This window comes from Podarcis cretensis (assembly GCF_951804945.1).
Source record: "Podarcis cretensis genome assembly, chromosome: 13".
Taxonomy (NCBI): Eukaryota; Metazoa; Chordata; class Lepidosauria; order Squamata; family Lacertidae; genus Podarcis; species Podarcis cretensis.
This window is the reverse complement of record NC_137182.1, coordinates 32,767,028-32,785,597: the sequence shown is the minus strand read 5'-3', so window position 1 is coordinate 32,785,597 and position 18,570 is coordinate 32,767,028. Positions and strand designations below refer to the sequence as shown.

At 41.0% G+C, this 18,570-nt stretch overlaps 1 protein-coding gene across 6 annotated transcripts; it reads left to right on the top strand.

Annotated features, from left to right (window-relative positions):
- The first annotated feature begins 509 nt into the window (after positions 1–509).
- LOC307200130 (olfactory receptor 14I1-like) lies at positions 510–17,859 on the top strand. Of its 6 annotated transcripts, none has more exons than XM_079948523.1 (5): positions 510–593; positions 4,013–4,304; positions 6,528–6,755; positions 8,053–8,179; positions 15,244–17,859. In XM_079948523.1, the coding sequence occupies exons 2-5, from the start codon at positions 4,143–4,145 to the stop codon at positions 16,194–16,196; spliced, it is 1,470 nt and encodes a 489-aa protein (XP_079804649.1). In that variant the 5' UTR covers positions 510–593; positions 4,013–4,142; the 3' UTR covers positions 16,197–17,859. The 6 variants fall into 6 exon arrangements, with proteins under 6 accessions (XP_079804649.1, XP_079804652.1, XP_079804654.1 ...); XM_079948526.1 differs by lacking the exon at positions 15,244–17,859 and adding an exon at positions 9,077–10,385; XM_079948524.1 differs by having other exon boundaries at positions 551–593; positions 4,018–4,304.
- Positions 17,860–18,570: the final 711 nt, after the last annotated feature.

The following is an 18,570-nucleotide window of genomic DNA, read 5'->3' as shown; positions in this document are numbered from 1 at the left end:
CCATCAGAGCACTCCTGACATGGTTGTCAAGCCTCTGCTTAAAGACTATCCAATTTTGCACCCTGAGCATGTTTCCTGCAACTCTCTTTTGCCTTAGCTCTTGAATTTAATGCGAATAGAGTAGCATTTAGTAAAAGAGGAATTCATAGCTCCCAATCCAAAGGAGAGCTGAAGAAAACAAGCTCTTGTGGTCTCAGGTAACGTGGTGGAAATAAAGCCTTTGATTAAAAACTAGCTTTTTAAAAAAAACAGCTTCTAAGGAAGTAGAATAAAACATTGCCCCTTCAGTGGGGGGATAATGTTGGGAAGTGGAGGGTAGGCAAGCTTTGCAAAGCCGAAAAGCTGGGGCACTGGTGGGCCAACTTCTTCCATGTAGAAGTAAAGTGATTCCAGCCCCTACTCACCAAGTTGCTAAGCAATGTTTTGAGTCAACAACTCTCAGTGGTCAACTTGGCTAGGAAGGGAGACTCATTGTGAGGTCACAGTGCCCAGCCTCTCTTCAGGCAGGAATCTGCAGTACCTTGACCACTTTATCATTGAAGAAGGCAGCAGTGATGTCTCCCATCCCATCCCAAACGGTGCGGAAGGCAAAGGTAAGAAGTGTGTGAACTTAACTTTTTTCTCATAGAGCAAATGCTGGAGCTTGAGGACAGACCCACTTTCTGTTATTATGCTGGGCAGTAAACAGTGTGCGGCCACCAGTGTCTTATTGAAATGGGAAGCAGCAGGGGGTGTCACATCCTGTTTTGGCACAGGAATGTGCTGCCACCCCTCTGCTGATGCCACTGTGTCTCTCTTACCTGTGTTGTTTGCTTGGCAGTGATGGTGGCACCTGCAAAGCAGGTGAGATCTCATAAGATTGAGGTGAGAGCTTGCTGACACTTCCAGCACAGGGAAGGCAGAAGAGGCAAGGTGGGTGCTGCCTCTTCTACTTCTGCCACCCGAGGCAGGCTCCTCACCCTGCCTCATCAATGGGCCAGGTCTGAGCAGCAGAGCATGGGCACAGAAGCTTCAGGCAAGGAAAGAAGGGGAGCTAGTAAGTAGGCACACTAACTGTTATACAGCTTCTGTTTAGGAAAAGTGCCTCTAGGTAAAGGTAAAGGGACCCCTGACCATTAGGTCCAGTCGTGGCTGACTCTGGGGTTGTGGCGCTCATCTCGCTTTATTGGCTGAGGGAGCTAGCGTACAGCTTCTGGGTCATGTGGCCAGCATGACTAAGCCGCTTCTGGCGAACCAGAGCAGCGCACGGAAACGCCATTTACCTTCCCGCCGGAGCGGTACCTATTTATCTACTTGCACTTTGATGTGCTTTCGAATTGCTAGGTTGGCAGGAGCAGGGACCGAGCAACGGGAGCTCACCCCGTCGTGGGGATTCGAACCGCCGACCTTCTGATCAGCAAGCCCTAGGCTCTGTGGTTTAACCCACAGCGCCACCCGCGTCCCTCAAAAAAAGTGCCTCTGGATGGCCCTAATAGAAGATGTGATAGAAGAATTTTAGTAAGAACATAAGAGGCTGCTGGATCAGGCCAATGGGCCACCTAGTCTAGCATTGTGTTCTCACAGAGGCCAACCAGATGCTTGTGGGAAACCCACAAATCAGGATTTGAGCAAATGTACCAATACTTTATCATAGTAGTTTCAACAATGAGGATCCACTTTCTCAACTCTATTGTCTCCTTTCATACTTTCTGTCTTGGATGGAGCCTTGAAACTCCATACTTAGCACTCTTTCCCGCTGGCTTGCAGTAAAGACCAGTCCTTTTTTAAAAAAGTGTGTTAATTATGCCAATATGCTTTTGACCCCAAAGTACGCAGGGAAAATGTTTTAAAATTTGTTCCACTTTAAGTGCTGAAAGCAGGTGTGGGGTACCTTTGGCCCTCCAGATGTTGCTGGTAAACTTCCATCAGGCCCAACAAGCATGACCAATGGCCAGGTATGATAGGAGTTACAATTCAGCAACATCTGGAGGGGCAGAGGTCTCCACATCTGGCCTAAAGTGATGGCTGGAGCAGATGATAATTTGGTGGTATGGCAGTACGTGCTTTTACTCAGAAGTAAATCCTATTAAGTTCAATAATGCTTACTTCCAGGTTTGCAGCCTTAGTGCGTTGACTACTATGCATCATCACAAGATTCAGTAAAATTTGTCTGCTGCAGAGTTATATAACTATGGAGTTATACCCCACAAAAACCAAATACTTATTGTAAAGCATGCCTATACAGAATACTTCATGTGACTGCAGCCATATCACTCTACATAGAGTATGTGATAGGAGTCCAGGGCATTAGCATTTCAATACAAAACATTTCCACTACTACTACTTCCTTGCTTCTACTCTACTGTTGCCTAGATTCTATTTCCTCCCCTTGGTGTTGCATTAATCTATATCATTGAGCCTGCATATGATAACTATACCCTCTTCCACTAAGGAGCAGCAAAGAGTTGTGGTCAGATCAGGCAAACAGGTTGTTTCTGACTCTCTTGCACATGGTGCCACAATGAGTAGTCCTGTGGGGAGGAAGAAATAATAGAAGTGTAGAGTGATTGTGTACCCTGTAATTATTTCAAATCACTGTGAGCAATGTGGATTTCCAGGGGCCTTTCGCACAATTAGTAAACAAGTGATTCAAAGCTTACATAAAAGACCATAGTATTATTCAGTGCAGTGGAGAAGTAGGGGTAGGCAGAGCTACAATGGTCCAGTCTAGGAAATTCTCCCTTGAGAATGCAGGGCAGGGTCGATGTATCTAAACAATGAATGTTCTTTGAAGGGAGGGTGCTGGATCACAAAGAAGATGGAAACGGGGGCTTCTGTTTCATAGCAATAGGATTTGCCTTCAAAATGGAAATGGATGGTTTTTCTTTGCTCTTATTGTTGCTGTTGCTTCAAATTGAATGCAAGGCACATATTATGTGCAGTATGAGAGAACCTCTCTATGTCCCACATGAGTATAATCAGGGAGGTGATTTCATCATTGGAGAGATTACTTCTCAGTTCTTCTTATTGTTTGAACCCATTTTCTTCATGGAGCACCCAAGCACAAAGCTTATCGATCAAATCCTGTAAGGAAATACTTTCTTTCCTATGGCATAAAATTAGGCAATGTAGTAACAAGTTTGTCCTTGTGATCTCTATATACTGGTTTCAGGTCAAAGCCAGGTCTTGACCATGCTGCAGTTGTGGAGAACGTATGAGGTATTAAAATTACAGCACAGAAAATACAGGATGGCAGAGAACTGTGGTTTGTTTTATATAACTCCTGGTCAAAGTCGAGCCAAATTAAAACAAAATATGAAAGCATCCACAACTGCTGTCTTTTGAAACCTCTGTACTGTTGACCACAGGAGCTCTTGCTTCATTTGAATGGCATCACATGTTCCTAGTCATTAGTTTGTTCCTGATGTGGAATATTTATTAACCTTCTAATTTTCTAAATGTTGACAAAGAACCTGGTCAACACAAAAAGGCTAGCATAACTGAGGATGCAGCAATAAAGGGTAAAGGAACACTGTCGAACAGTTGATCAGTTGTGTATTTTTGAAAGTATTATGTGGATGGCATGTGTGCAAAGTTTTACTTAATGTGTGCGAGTTATGAAAACGTGTGCATATTTGTGAATGGACACAGAAAGGTATTCAAATGAACAACAACCCATATACATCCAGAATTGTATATGGTTCCTGTGTGTTTTAACTTAAAAATAATAATGCTAGTGATGTGTGAATGTGATAGATGATAGGTGTGGGTGTAGCTCCAGGTAGCTCTGCTACATAAATATCTTAACTGTGATGATGCTATACAGTGTCATACCATGAAACTGGTTTTCAAAAAGTAGTCATAAAGACTTGCAAATTGTTTGGGAAGTTCATAATAGGTATTTAATGCTTCATATAAATTCTTCTTCTTCTTCTTCTTCTTCTTCTTCTTCTTCTTCTTCTTCTTCTTCTTCTTCTTCTCCTCCTCCTCCTCCTCCTCCTCCTCCTCCTCCTCCTCCACTTGCTTATTTTAGAGCAGTGCCAAAAAACTATCAACACGTCTTGGCTTTCCTATTTGCCGTGAAGGAGGTAAATGATGACCCCAAAATTTTACCAAATGTCAGCCTGGGATTCCATATTTATGACAGCAACTTCAATGCAAAAATGACTTATCAGAACACCTTGAATGTTCTCTTTAATTTGAAAAAGACCATACCTAACTACAGCTGTGACACTGAGAAGAATTTGATAGCTGTTATTGGGGGACTTGATTCCGAAACCTCTCTCCATATAGCCAACTTCTTAAGCATCTACAAGATTCCACAGGTAGGATACACTTGTTAGTGTCATGGCGGGAAGAGTAACTGTGTCACAAAATTAGCACACATGTCATCATTTCCATGTGCAAATTATTGTTTTGGGGTAGAGAGAGATAGCTACAAATTTGATTGGCAAAAAATATACAAGCCTTGTTTGTTTCCCAAGAAAAATACATATTTAAAAAGGACATCTATACATACCCTCCATAGCATGCAGAAACTCCTCAACTTCAGTATACGGATCAGTTCTAACACTTTATAGAAAATGCCGCCTGCAAATGAATAATATTTGCTAACCTTTTAAAAGTACAGGAGGAGTTGGCCTTGTGATATTCTGTGTGGAAAAAAAGTTCCCCATTGTGCTCTGGAGACAGGGTTTAAAGAATTAAAGACTTTAGGTTCCTTCAGCTAAGTAGGGTTCCTATGATTCAGTGCTTTAAAATGTAAAACTAGCACTGCATCTCTCTCTCTCTCTCTCTCTCTCTCTCTCTCTCTCTCTCTCTCTCTCACACACACACACACACACACACAGAGAGAGAGAGAGAGAGAGAGAGAGAGAGAAGACAGCTGCTTAAACTCCAGACATTCTATTCAATTTCTATGCCCCTTCCCCAACAATCAGCATTCCACAGTCAATGAACACATTGTGTCCTAACTGGGCTGATTTAGGAGGGATACATTCTGGGGAATGTAACTATCCCATTTAATTTATAATGTTATTCATTTTGCTTAGGTCACCTACTGCTTTTTTGCTCCACTGATGAATGATAAAACCGAGTTCCCTTTTGTCTATCAGATGGTTCCCAATGAAGCACAGCAATACAATGGAATTGTCCATCTATTTCTGCATTTCCAGTGGAAATGGATTGGGATCATTGCACTGGATGATGAAAAAGGAGACAGATTTCTGCAGAACCTACTGCCACTGCTTTCACAGAATGGCATGTGTTCTGCCTTCATTGATAGACTTCCATTCATCACCTCCACGGATAACATGATAGATATTTTTTATTTGTCGAGACCTAGAGAGAGCATGGCCCTTTTCCTAACCAACACCAACGTCAATGTATTTGTCTTAAATGCTGATACTTTTACCATATTAATGCTGAAATGGTTTCTATACCTGGCACAAACAGAAGACTTGACAGAGGCAGTAATGGGTAAGGTATGGGTTATGACAGCCCAGTGGGAATTCTCATCACATATATATTACAGGAATTTGGATATCAACTTTTTCCATGGAGCTTTGTCATTTACATTGAACTCCAATGAAGTGTTTGGCTTCCAAAATTTCCTTCAAGTTCTAAATTTTCATTGGCCGAAAGGAGATGGCTTCATTAGGGTCTTCTGGGAACAGGCATTTGGCTGTTTGTGGCCGGGTACCAAACTGGGTAAGGAGCTCACTGACATATGTACTGGGGAGGAGAAACTGGAGAGCCTTCCTGGGATATTTTTTGAAATGAGTATGACTGCCCAAAGCTACAGTATCTACAATGCTGTCCATGCCATAGCACAAGCTCTACATGCCAGGTACTCAGCCATAGAGAATCATAGGACAGTGACAGGGGATGGAGGCAGTCTGGAGCCTCCCCACCAGCAACCTTGGCAGGTAACAGCTTGCATATCATGAGCCGGTGAATCTTATAAAGCTCAAGGGTCTGAGGGTTCGCCTAGGGAGGGTTATCCCCAGAACATTGCTTCTTCCCTGAACCTTTGTAATGTTTATGACCTTCGTTTGATCATCTCACCTTTTAAGGTAGACTAGAATTAACCTAGGGGACGCGGGTGGTGCTGTGGTCTAAACCACAGAGCCTAGGGCTTGCTGATCAGAAGGTTGGCAGTTTGAATCCCCACGACGGGGTGAGCTCCCGTTGCTCGGTCCCAGCTCCTGCCCAACTAGCAGTTCGAAAGCATGTCAAAGTGCAAGTAGATAAATAGATACCGCTCTGGAGGGAAGGTAAACAGTGTTTCTATGCACTACTTTGGTTCACCAGAAGAGGCTTAGTCATGCTGGCCACATGATCCAGAAGCTATCTGTGGACAAATGCCAGCTCCCTTGGCCTATAGAATGAGATGAGCGCCGCAACCCCAGAGTCTTTTAGGACTGGACTTAACTGTCAGGGGTCCCTTTACCTTTACTAGAATTAACCTCATCTTGCACACAGGAGACTATTATTTATTTATTATATTTATTAGTCTCGTTTTCTGAGATTTGCCTCTTTCAATCCAGCTTCACCCTTTTCTGAGGAGGATCTCATTCAATAACAGTGCTGGGGACACCATTTATTTTAATGAGAAAAACGAACTAGCTTCTGGATTTGATATTACCAACTGGATTACTTTCCCAAACAAATCCTTCATAAGAGTGAAATTGGGAAGGATGGATCCACACGCTTCACCAGGCACCGAGTTCACCATTAATGAAAGCATCATCACATGGCACAAGAATTTTAATCAGGTGGGATCTGGTTGCATGTAACAGAATCAAAAAACATACTGAGGAGAGCCCCTCCAACCCCATTTCTCCCCTTCAGTTTCTCCCTTCTTCTTCTTCTTCTTCTTCTTCTTCTTCTTCTTCTTCTTCTTCTTCTTTGTTGGGGCCTGCCAAGCTACCTGGTCCTGAAAGCACCATAGTGTGTTTCTCTCATCATTTCCCTTCCCACCCTCCAAACCATCTCACACAAACACAAGTAACGCTGGGTGTGACAGAAGCAGAGGTGGTCTAGTCAGTGAATCCTTCAATGAGCTCCTCATCAAACCATTCAGACCATCTTGGACCCTATGATTAGCAGGGGAAGCTCTATTGGTGGTTCAACCGCTGGGTGTTGACCCGTGAAAGGGCTTTCTTGCTAGTGGTTTCCCATTTGTGGAATATCCTTCCTGCTGTGTTGTATCTGTCTCCCTCATTAGTGGCATCCAGGAAGAATTGAAACAACAACAACAACAATTTATTATTTATACCCCACCAATCTGGCTGGGCTTAACCAACCAACCAACCAACCAACCAACCAACCAACCGTCCAGTTCACCCAGCCATTTGCTGGTTTTCAGCAAGCTTGAAATTGTCAGCTGTGGGGTTATATGACTATTTCTTAGATGTTTCTAAATGGTTGGGAGTATTGTAGTTGGGGAATTCGTGCCTCCACAGCATGCGTCCCCTGCCCCTAATCTCTCTTCTGATTCTAGGATGTGTTACCAACCCTGCAGTGAATTTTCCTTTTGTTTTCTTTATCTTACACCCAATTATGATAGGCTGTGCACATGTTGCCACCTTAAGGCACAGCTAGGTCAATCTTCTTAATTTAGCTAGAAGCTGGTTTGGAGGAAAACATATCAAAATGCAGTATTTTGTAAGAAATGACATGATAAATATGGATTGTAGCTAACGTGTGTACACTGCTTTCCAAATCAGCTTTGGGAGTACCCTGGATGCAAAGTAAAAGGGAGTATGCACACAGCAAAAGTAATTACCTACGTTCTTCCTGGAGGGCAGTGCTAAGTGCAAATTTCGAAGAATAGCTGTGTATCTGTTCACATATTCTTTCAGAAAGTGCAAAGTTGATAAATTTGGCTTTAAATGCATATTGAATCTAATTTCCCCCCATTCATATTTATGAGCCACGTAACTGCTTTCTGCCTACAAAATTCTCTTCCTCGGTTAGGCAGCCATTTGAAGTCAGCATCCTGTTACTCAAAGTTGAATAGAGGCAGTTAGAAGAAAACTGAGTCATATTACTTTCATTTTATATGGCTAGGCCCTGCCACTTGCCGTGTGTAATGACAACTGCTATCCAGGCTACAGCAGAAAAAGGAAGGAGGACAAGCCGTTTTGCTGCTATGATTGTGCTCCATGTCCAGAAGGGAAGATTTCAGACCAGAGTGGTAGGAGACAAAATGGTTGATTATACATATGAGAAAGTGAAGTGGGGCTTGGGAAAGACCAATAGAAAACATAATTGAAAAGGTTCCTCTTAATCTCTGCTGCCACTATTCTCTCATGCAAGGGAGATATTTCTTCTATGAACCCCTTTTAATGGGAATTGGGGTTGCTTGTGGGTAAGCCGCAACTGCTCCAGGCTGGGTTGTGGCTAAAACCTTTCCCTGGCTGGACAGCCCTCACACCGTGGCTGTCTTAATCACTGGCAGAATCCGTCAGTGGGCGTTTCCTGAACTTTTTCCAACATAAAAGTTCTTTGACACCAAGTCTCCGCCTAGCCTCCCTGCGCGGAAGCTTTCTGCGCAGAGTGGGCGTGCCCAGCGGAGGTCCTGTGCTCTCCCCGCTGGTGGAAGAGTCTCGGAGCCCTCCCTCCGAAGCCCTCTCAGCCTCTCCTTTCTTCCTGGTGTCACACTGATTTCCTTCCCCAGAGGAAGCTCTCCCTCCCTCCTTGCTGGTTCCCTCTCCGGCGTCATTGGGGAGCCTTACCTCCACTCTTGGCTCCGATGGCAGTTCCCTGACACCCCTTTTTGTGATTATTTTGCCTTGATTTGACATTACAATTTTTGGTATATTTGTACTATGAAATACTTAAAAATTCTGCTTCATTGTCATCACTTCAGAACTTAATTGGACTAAGAGGACACTTGACAGTGAAAGTAATTTTTCAGCCAATGAGGACTAGCGCTACTGAAACATGTCCCTTTTTACGTAAGTACCAAATGTAGGTCTATACATTGCATTATACATAGGAAAATATGCAGCAGAGGAACACTGCCCATGCAACTCTGATTACCATCCAGTATGTTTAAAAGAGTGAAAAATGATTTCCCCCCTTCTTGCAGATATGAATGACTGTGTCACATGTCCAGAACATCTGTATCCAAAGAGGGACGGGACTCAATGCCTTCCTAAGATTCTAAACTTTCTGTCTTATGATGAGCCTTTGGGGATCATTTTAGCTTTCTTGGCACTGTTTTTGTCTCTGATCACGTCTGTGGTGCTTGGAATCTTCATTAGGTTCCAGAACACCCCTATTGTCAAAGCCAACAATAGGAATCTCACCTACTCTCTGCTCATTTCTCTCCTGCTCTGTTTTCTCTGCTCCTTACTGTTCATAGGCCAACCTCAGACACTGATCTGCCTCCTACGGCAAACAGCTTTTGGACTCATTTTCTCTGTGGCAATTTCTTCTGTGTTGGCCAAAACCATCACTGTGGTTCTCGCATTCATGGCTAGTAAGCCAGGAGGCAGAACGAGGAAATGGCTAGGGAAAAAACTGGCGAACTCAGTTGTTCTTTCTTGTTCTATTTTTCAAGCGGGGATTTGTATGCTGTGGTTAGTCACAGCTCCTCCGTCTACATATTTGGACATGCACTCTCTAGTTAAAGAAATTGTAGTGGAATGCAATGAAGGGTCTGTGACTATGTTTTACTGTGTTCTGGGCTACTTGGGATTAATGGCACTAGTAACCTTTGTTGTGGCTTTCTTTGCAAGGAAGTTGCCTAACACATTCAATGAAGCCAAATTCATCACTTTTAGCATGCTGTTATTTTGCAGTGTTTGGGTGACCTTTGTGCCAACCTACCTGAGCACCAAGGGAAAATATATGGTGTCTGTGGAGATCTTTTCTATCTTGGCTTCCAGTGCAGGATTACTGGGTTGTATTTTCTTTCCAAAATGCTATATCATTATTCTGAGGCCCAAGCTGAATAGCAAGGATCAAATGTTAGTAAGAAATAAGTAAGCATGTCTACAATGGTCTAAGCAGAAGTCCTGCTGTTGATTGTTTTAAGCCCCAATAGTGGAGCAGAATGATGCTGCATTTATAAGCAATATTTTAATTGTGACATAGGTAGCAACTGCAGAAAACTGAAAACAATGCGCAAGTTGAAAACGTATTATTTAGTGTGCAGTTCTATGATTGTCTACTCAAATATAAATTCTAGGGAGCACAATGATGCTTATATCTAGGTAAATGGGTTTGACAACCCTATAATTTGATGTATTTCTATCATGACAATGTCACTGAGGAAAGGTTTTTAGAAAATTGTTTCAGTGGCATGCTCATTTTTAAAAGCTGTATATGTATGCTTATTTCTGGTTTTAAAAAACATCATAATGCAAAAATGTCGATAATAAAATTTCATAGCTTTTTTTTGCAGGGAAACTGTTCAATAGACCATTGTTATCTTTGGCCAGCAAAAGAGTTGAGCTAGATGCTTCAACTCTAAAATGCATTTGTAATATAGGATTCATTGCTATTTATTTATTTAAATAATTTATCTGCTGTCTTTCGGAATAAAATAAAATTTCTGTTGTCAGCTTTGTTGTGGCTTTGTTTGCTGGGAAATTTACCTGCACATTTAAATTATCAATCACTTTAAGCATGTTGGTATTTTGGATATGTGGGTCTCTTTGGTTGCAGCTTAAATGAGTGCAATGAGTGTCGGGCAATTCTGGGTTTCTGGGGGTTTTCCTGTTGTTATTCTGTCTCTCACAACTACAATAAACCTACCATTAAAATTATGGACTGGTCATTTTTTCGTCAGAGTGCAAAAGGGTAAATTTAGCAGGGGATCAAATACTTTTTTTCCTCACTGTATAGTGGTAAAGCAAAATAATATTATAGAAGGGGGCCAACATATAGAAATTTATTAAAACAAGAGGGAGGAGAGAATAATTTAAAAGAATTTACGGAATTATCAGAAAAATTAACAACATGGATACAGTATCATTATTTGAATGAAATATTTAAGAAGGATACGAGGGTTTGGGGAACAAATATCACAACTGAGAGAGACCTGTTGGAATGTACTGTAATGTAAAAGTGCTGTCTAAAATGTACAAAATATTACTGGAATGGGAGACAAAGGATGAGCAAGTAAAATTCTCAATGATACATTGGGCAATAGATGTTGGTCATAATACAGACATGGAAGCATGGGAACAATTGTGGAAAATGGATATAAAATTTACAGCATGTTACGGTCTAAGAGAAAATTATAAGAAAATGATATATCGATTGTATCTAACACTGAGTAAATTGGCAAAAATGAATAAATCTAAATCAAATAAGTGTTGGAAATGTAAAAAGAAAGAAGGTTCTTATTATCATATGTGGTGGTCTTATAGTAAGGTTAAAGCTTACTAGGAAATGATATATAATGAATTGAAAAGGATGTTTAAAATAATGTTTGTACAAAAACCAGAAGTTTCCTCATGAAAAGTATAGGGACAGAACAAACCAAACTGTACGGAAACTGATTCATGTATGCTACTACAGCGGCAATAATTTTACTTGCCGAAAAATGGAAAGAGGTAGAAGTCCCAGCAAAGGAATAATGGATACAAAAATTTATGGAATATCCAGAAATAGTGAAACTTACCAGAAAAATAAGAAATAAATTCTTTTATAAAAGAATGGAAATGGTTTATTGAATATTTACAGAAAAATTGTAAACAGATAAGAACATTGGCAGGATTATTGTAATAACCTAGAGTTTCATAAGAGTAAATATTTGTAGCAGATGAATAAATGAACAAATTAAGTTAATATGGATATGCAGAAGATATTTTTTTAAAAATTAAGGAACTGCAGAAAGAGGGGGAAGGAAGTCAAGTTTTGAAATGTTAATGAATTTTGTTAAACATCCAGACACCTTTTTGTTAGGTATCTCAAATCAAGAGCTACCAAAAGAAAAATGGACATTATTTATGTATGCTACAACAGTGGCAAGAATCTTGATTGCACAATATAGGAAGATGGAAGAAATACCATCAAAGGAACAATGGCAATGCAGAATTGGCTAAACTAACAGACAAATTACGAGAGAAAGACAAAAAGGACTTCCAAAAACTCTGGGAACCACTCACAGTTTATTTGCAAAAACAACAGAATGGACTAGATTCACTGGCAGGATTTGAATAAAGGTTCACAATTTCATTTGAGTAACAGATATTTTAGAGAAATAAGGGATTTTATTTTTGTACAGGAAAAGCAGAATACAATAAATAAAATTAAATAACTCAGCAGAGGGGGAGTTGAGGGAAGCCCAGAGGAGGGGAGGGAGAATAATTGTATATAACATGATGAATGAGATTTGTATCATTATTTGTTATAACATTCAATAAATATTCATATAAAAATAAAAAAATGAAATGTTAAAATGATTGTAAAATTATTGAAATGTATAAACCTGAAAATCATAAATGATTCTTTTTTTTTAAAAAAAGAACCCTGTATGATAAAAAATGCTTTGAAAGGGGCATGTAAGAGAGACACTGTTTTGTCTCTGGGGCTTTGCTGCAGAGATGCACAGAACTTTCAGTTGATTAATCCCTAGGAACCATTCTTACACTTTATATCCCCTTGCTCACATCCCCTTAGCACTTCTAGTTCTGCTTGTACCCAGCAGGGCACACAGCTTATGCTTGAAGAATGACAGGTCGCTTCCTTCAAACCTCAAAGAAACAGGAAGCTAAATGTAAGTACATGAAGTAAATATGGACATTCTGGTTGCTTCCCTGAATGATGAATGGTAGATGAAAGTCAATTGAATGTGTGGGTGGGTGGAAAAAGTGATAAATATCATGTTATATGGCAAGTTAAGATTCAGGGGAGAATTTTCAGCATCCAGCTGGAAAATATTTGTAAGGAAAAACATTTTAAACTTATCAAATCTCTCTCTCTCTCTCTCTCTCTCTCTCTCTCTCTCTCTCTCCCTCCCTCCCTCCCTCTCTCTCCCCCTCCCCTCCCCTCCCCCTCCCTTCTCATTCTCTGGTTTCCTTTGCCCCAGTATTTTATTTTATTTTTGTATTTCTGTATGCGTCTGTTTCTGATTCCCCCTCCCCCAAAGAAACTCCCTCACTTCTAAATCAAACCAGATCCACACTATACAAAAAGGTACGGTGTGGATCTAATCCCTTTGTTATCCCCCCATCATGCACTTTGATCTTCTTCTGACCTAAGTGCACTAAGCCGACATTGTATTTTTACTCTTTTTCCCTTAGTGAGTGCCTGTTCTCAGAAGGCATGTTATTTGTGGGGTTTGTAAACTACAACCAAGGAGACAGCATGCTCCATGTGACATCTACCATGCAATTTCCTTTCATGCATGGCCTCATGTATTGTGTAAATATTGTGGGGGTAGTAATGGTTAGCAAAACATACTTCTGCTAAACATGTTTTCCTTTCTTAGGCATCCTAAGCTGTTTCTGTCCAGCTCTCCATGGTGCCAAACGACTATTGGTGAGATTTCTGATCCAGCAGAAACCAGTCATTTAAATCTATTGAAATCACAAGGTTTAAAACAGTCACAGCTAAATGGGACTGTGGTTACAGTGAGACTTGAATGCAACTATTTTGTGAAATTTTCGTTCATTTTAGTTATTGCCGTAATATGGATTTTTCTCATGGGTCACTAAGGCTACCTTTGCTTACTGTATAACCTTAGTTGGATCCTGGCTATGGTGTCTTACATGCCCATCCGGGGTAATCTTACACTTTAAAATGTATGGGATTTGGGGTTTTTTTGTGCTCAGGCAGCTATGGTTCCGGCTGGAGCTCTGGTGCAGGCAATCCGGGCTTTGGCTCTGGTGTGGGTGACACTGGCTTTGGCGGCAGTGGATGGGCTATCAGGTGTTCGGATTTTTACCTCTGGAAATATGGCAAGCCTAAATTAGTCCTGCTCTAAGATGGCCTGTTGAAATGAGTGGGATGACTAAATTAGGTGAATTGAGTTCAGTGAGTCTGCTTTGAGTAAACCTTAGTAGAATATATCCCATGTGGAGTCCAACTAATGTTGATATGCAGCCTGTCATTGATCTCATTGATTTAACAACATATTAGATAGAACCAGTGTTTAATAGAAAAGATAGATATATCATCCTTAAGATAAGAGGCAGGTAGTTGGAAAGAGAGACAGAGAGTGGGTGCATATGAACAGTGATGGTGGGTCAGAGCAGTGATGCCTGCAGCTCAGCATAGTGTCTCTCCTCTGCCCCAAACAAGCTTGATGCAGATGAGAAATGCACACAGACACTATGAAAGGCATGGCTATTCCCTCTTGTTTCATTCTGGCAGTCAGATCTATACTGCTTCTGAATATAAAGCAAATCATTCCTAGTTTTAAGGAAAATACTCATTTGAGGGATTAATGGAGCAACTTACCAGGGAATAAGCCCTATTGACATACTTCTGAGTAGATGTGGTAAGGGTTTTCAGGCTGCTCTACACAAAGTGGAGATTTAAGAAGGAAGGGATATGTGAAAATTGAGGGTCAAACTGTTTGTTATGTAGCTGTGATGTTAAGTGTAGGGATTTTTATTTTTATTTTACACAAATGGTTAGCATGCTGCACTCTCTACGTTACAGTTGTCCCTAAAAATATCATTAAGTTGGAATATATCTCCAGACCTTCCAAGTGTCCCTATTTTCCAGGGACAGTCCTGGATTTACAGAAGCTGTCCCAGTTTCTGATTTGATCCTGGAATGTCCCAATTTCCCTTAAGATGTCCCTATTTTTATTGGAGAAATGTTGGAGGGCTTGGAGTTATGCGACCACCAATCAAGGAGATAAGGAACTATACAACCTTTAGAAGACATCTGAAGGAAGCCCTGCATAGGGAAGTTTTTAAAAAAAATGTTTACTGTCCTATTATATTTTTATATATGTTTTTATATATGAGGGAAGCATTCCAGAGTGGCTGGGGCAACCCAGTCAGATGGGCGTAGTATAAATATTATTACTATTATTAAATAGGATGTCACTATTTTCATCAGAGAAATGATGGAACATATGTGTCTCTGAATACCAGTTGCTGAAGAACATGAGTGGTAAAATGGTATTGTGCTTGTGACCTGCATGTGGACTTCCAATAGGTATTGGCTTGGTCATTGCTAGATATGCCTTTGTTCTGCTCCAAGAAGCCTGTTCTTTTAAGTATTGGATGTAAACATTTTCTTGCAATAGTAAAATTTTTATAATAGTCTCTCTTATTCCCCCAACAGATTGCAAAGACATGTCTAATGTAACCATTGTAAGAGATTTCCTGCTTCTGGGATTTTCAGAGCAAAGGGAACTCCAGATATTACACCTTGCAGTCTTCACAGCAATGTACATGGCAATTCTCATTGGAAATTTCCTCATCATCATTCTGGTAGCTAGAACTACCCACCTTCAGACCCCAATGTATTTCTTCCTTGTCAACTTATCAATTGTTGACCTTGGATCCACAACCGTCACCATTCCCAGATCAATAGCTAATGCCCTGATGAACACAACACGTATTTCTTATTCTGAATGTGCTGCACAAATGCTTTTGTTCGTCCTCTTCATGTCATCAGATATTTTCCTCCTCGCTGTCATGGCCTATGACCGGTATGTGGCCATCTGTCACCCACTGCACTATACCTCTGTGATGAAGTGGGGAAGGTGTATTCAGCTGGCAGGTGGGGCATGGGCAGCAGGCTTCCTTAATGCTGCTCTGCACACAGGTACCATTTTTTCACTGCCCTTCTGCTCCAACATCATCACTCAGTTCTTCTGTGAAATCCCACACCTGATGAAGATCTCATGTGCTAATTCGTACTTGAATGAAATGTGGCCCCTTTTCTTTAGTTCAGCCTTAGGTCTTGGCTGCTTTGTGCTCATTGTCACATCCTATGTTCAGATCTTTACTGCAGTGCTGAGAATGTCCTCGAAAGCAAGTAGACAGAAAGCGTTCTCTACCTGCATTCCCCACCTCACAGTTGTCTCTCTCTTACTTAGTACAAGTCTCTTTGCCTATGTCATGCCAACCACCAGCCCTTCATTTAATCTGGATGAAGTGCTTGTTGTGATATACTCAGTGTTTCCTCCAATGATGAACCCGTTAATTTACAGCATGAGGAATAAGGATGTCAAAACTGCCCTGCGGAAGCTGTTTTACCAGAAACTTCCAAACAATAAATCAGTTTCATAGTTTAAAAACCACCACCACCACTGCCACATGTGATTTGAGGTGTTTGCCATTTCTACCCCTGCTTAAAATATCAAGGAAATGGAAATTTAAAGTACCTTAATGTTCACACCATTTAAGCAGGGAATACTTTGTCAAGGGTTGTCTGTTATGCTTGCTTGCAAACTTGGTTCCATTCATCCATACTTTGCCCTGGCTTTTGGGATGGGGGAGGAGGCATTCAACAGGTGCAGCAGCTTCCTCAGTCACATGCTTCATGTAGCCATGATTAGTTTTTGCCTGAAAACATCTGTTTAAGGCACTCTGCTTCCCTGCCACAATCACAATTTGTAGAGAATCTCCAGGCAAGAATTCTACAGGTTAGCCAGTTTCCCAATCCCTTGCTACAGATGTAGATGATGAATTTCTGTCTGAGATATCCGTACAAGGCACATTTCTTCCATCAAATACCACCTACTATAGTAAGTGTCTGGGCAGACAGTCAATAGGTTTATCCTGAAAATGTCCATACTGCAAGCAAGCAAGTAAGTAAGCAAGCAAGCAAAAACAAACAAACAGGAACAGTTGAAGCCATCTGGGAAGGAGGTGAAGAAAGATAGTCTGCATGGATGAACTGGGGATTTTAAACCTTCGGACTAATGCAAATGACACTAATCAGGAGACTATTTTTCACATAGCTAATATTAGTATAGGAGCAGCACACACAACAGTCTCTTGTGAATAAAGAAAACATCAGGCTGGACACAAGTTGGTTGCCATTCAGGGCAGTATGCCAGGCAGAGTCTTGTAGCAAAATGAAGTATTGAGCTAGATGCAAAGCTATGGTGCCCCAGAGGGGACAGTCTCCTGTTTGACAGAATTGAAAAAGACTGTGCCGTTGAAACAGATTTTTTTCCCCAACTGGTGTTTTGCTTTCAGATTTATATTTCTATTCTCTAACATTACTTGCTTGGGGGTTTCAGAGCTGCCTTTGGCTGTATCTGCAACAGGATTGTAGGGCACCTCTTTTTATCTTTATTGGTGTAGTTTATGCTATATATATTGAGTACAATGTAATACCTTTATATAATCAAAATATAGTTTTTAAACCAGCTGTATACTCTTCTATCTTCTGGTGTGCTAGAAATCTGGCTGCATGACATACATATATCATATCTGCTCTGCACACAATTTGTGGCCTATGAAACTGAACTCTGCTCACCAGCCAGGGATGTGAGAAACCTCCATTTTATTCTGGGTCTTAGACAATGGTGGGGAATGACATAGCATGACATGACATATGGCTAGTTGGCTGGATTTGTCGGGGGTTTCAGAGCTGCCTTTGGCTGCATCTGTAACAGGATTGTAGTGCACCTGTGTGAGGTCATGATGTGCCCCCATAGCTTAAAAAAAGATCACAGTGCTCTGCTGAAGAAAGAACATTGGTAGACACGTGCAGTGCCTAAAGTTGAACCAAAACAGAGTTAGTGTGAGTTTTTCATTGTCTTTTTAAAGAGGTTCATCTATCATTTACATAATAAACACAAGAAAGGGAAAAAAGAGCCTTCCACTGAGAACAGTCCCAGTGCTTTTCAGATATGAATATTTCTCTTTCAAATACAAATACCATTCCAAAATGTTTTCATGACTGGCGGGCTATAGCCATGTTCTTTTGAGGTCAAATAGATAATAAAGCAGAAACATGTTTTAAAAAACTTTTCTGATTTGTGTTATTTCTTTGGTTTTCAAACTTGTGAGTGAATCTTTTCCATTAATATCAAGTCCCGCACCGGTATAATGGTGTATAATTTTCATGGTCAAGGAGCATCTCGTCTGCCCACACACCCACAAAAACCTCTTGGCACTTTTAACATTCAGAAATTTATTGTGGCATAAGCTTGCATGAAGTGTCAACCTCCGTGGGGAGATATATAGGATGGGTGGGAACTGCTTTTAAGTAGGACTCTTCCATATGCTGGACATGTAGTGTATGCATGCTGCAATTATATGGTTATCCACAATTTGAGGGATCCTGTCTACTAATGGTGGTGTTTTGCCTATCAATGCTTCCCTAATGGTGAACGGATTTCCCCAATGCCTAGTAAGGATTCTTAGGAGCTGCCATTGCATCAGCCTCTGCAACAATGTCACTGTTGAATTAATTCCCTTAATTACTTAAACACTGCAGTTCCCCTGCCCCCATTCCATATGGGTATGATAAGAAACAGAAGTGGAATCCTTGCCTGGGTCTCACTGTGCATGCAGCATGAGAAAGACAGTATGAGAAAAGTAGGCAGTATTAGCAATTCATGATGAGAGAGAGCCTTAGATTGTAAACTTTGGTCTTTTGCTTCTGTTTTTTTGGCAGTGGCTGTGGGCTGTTAGTGCCATGCTATTA

Coding starts and splice junctions, on each gene's coding strand:
- LOC307200130 (XM_079948523.1), top strand. CDS start 4,143: ATGACTTATCAGAACACCTTGAATGTTCTCTTTAATTTGAAAAAGACC. Junction 4,305..6,527: donor GCATCTACAAGATTCCACAG/GTAGGATACACT, acceptor CTTTCAATCCAG/CTTCACCCTTTTCTGAGGAG. Junction 8,180..15,243: donor GAAGATTTCAGACCAGAGTG/GTAGGAGACAAA, acceptor TTCCCCCAACAG/ATTGCAAAGACATGTCTAAT.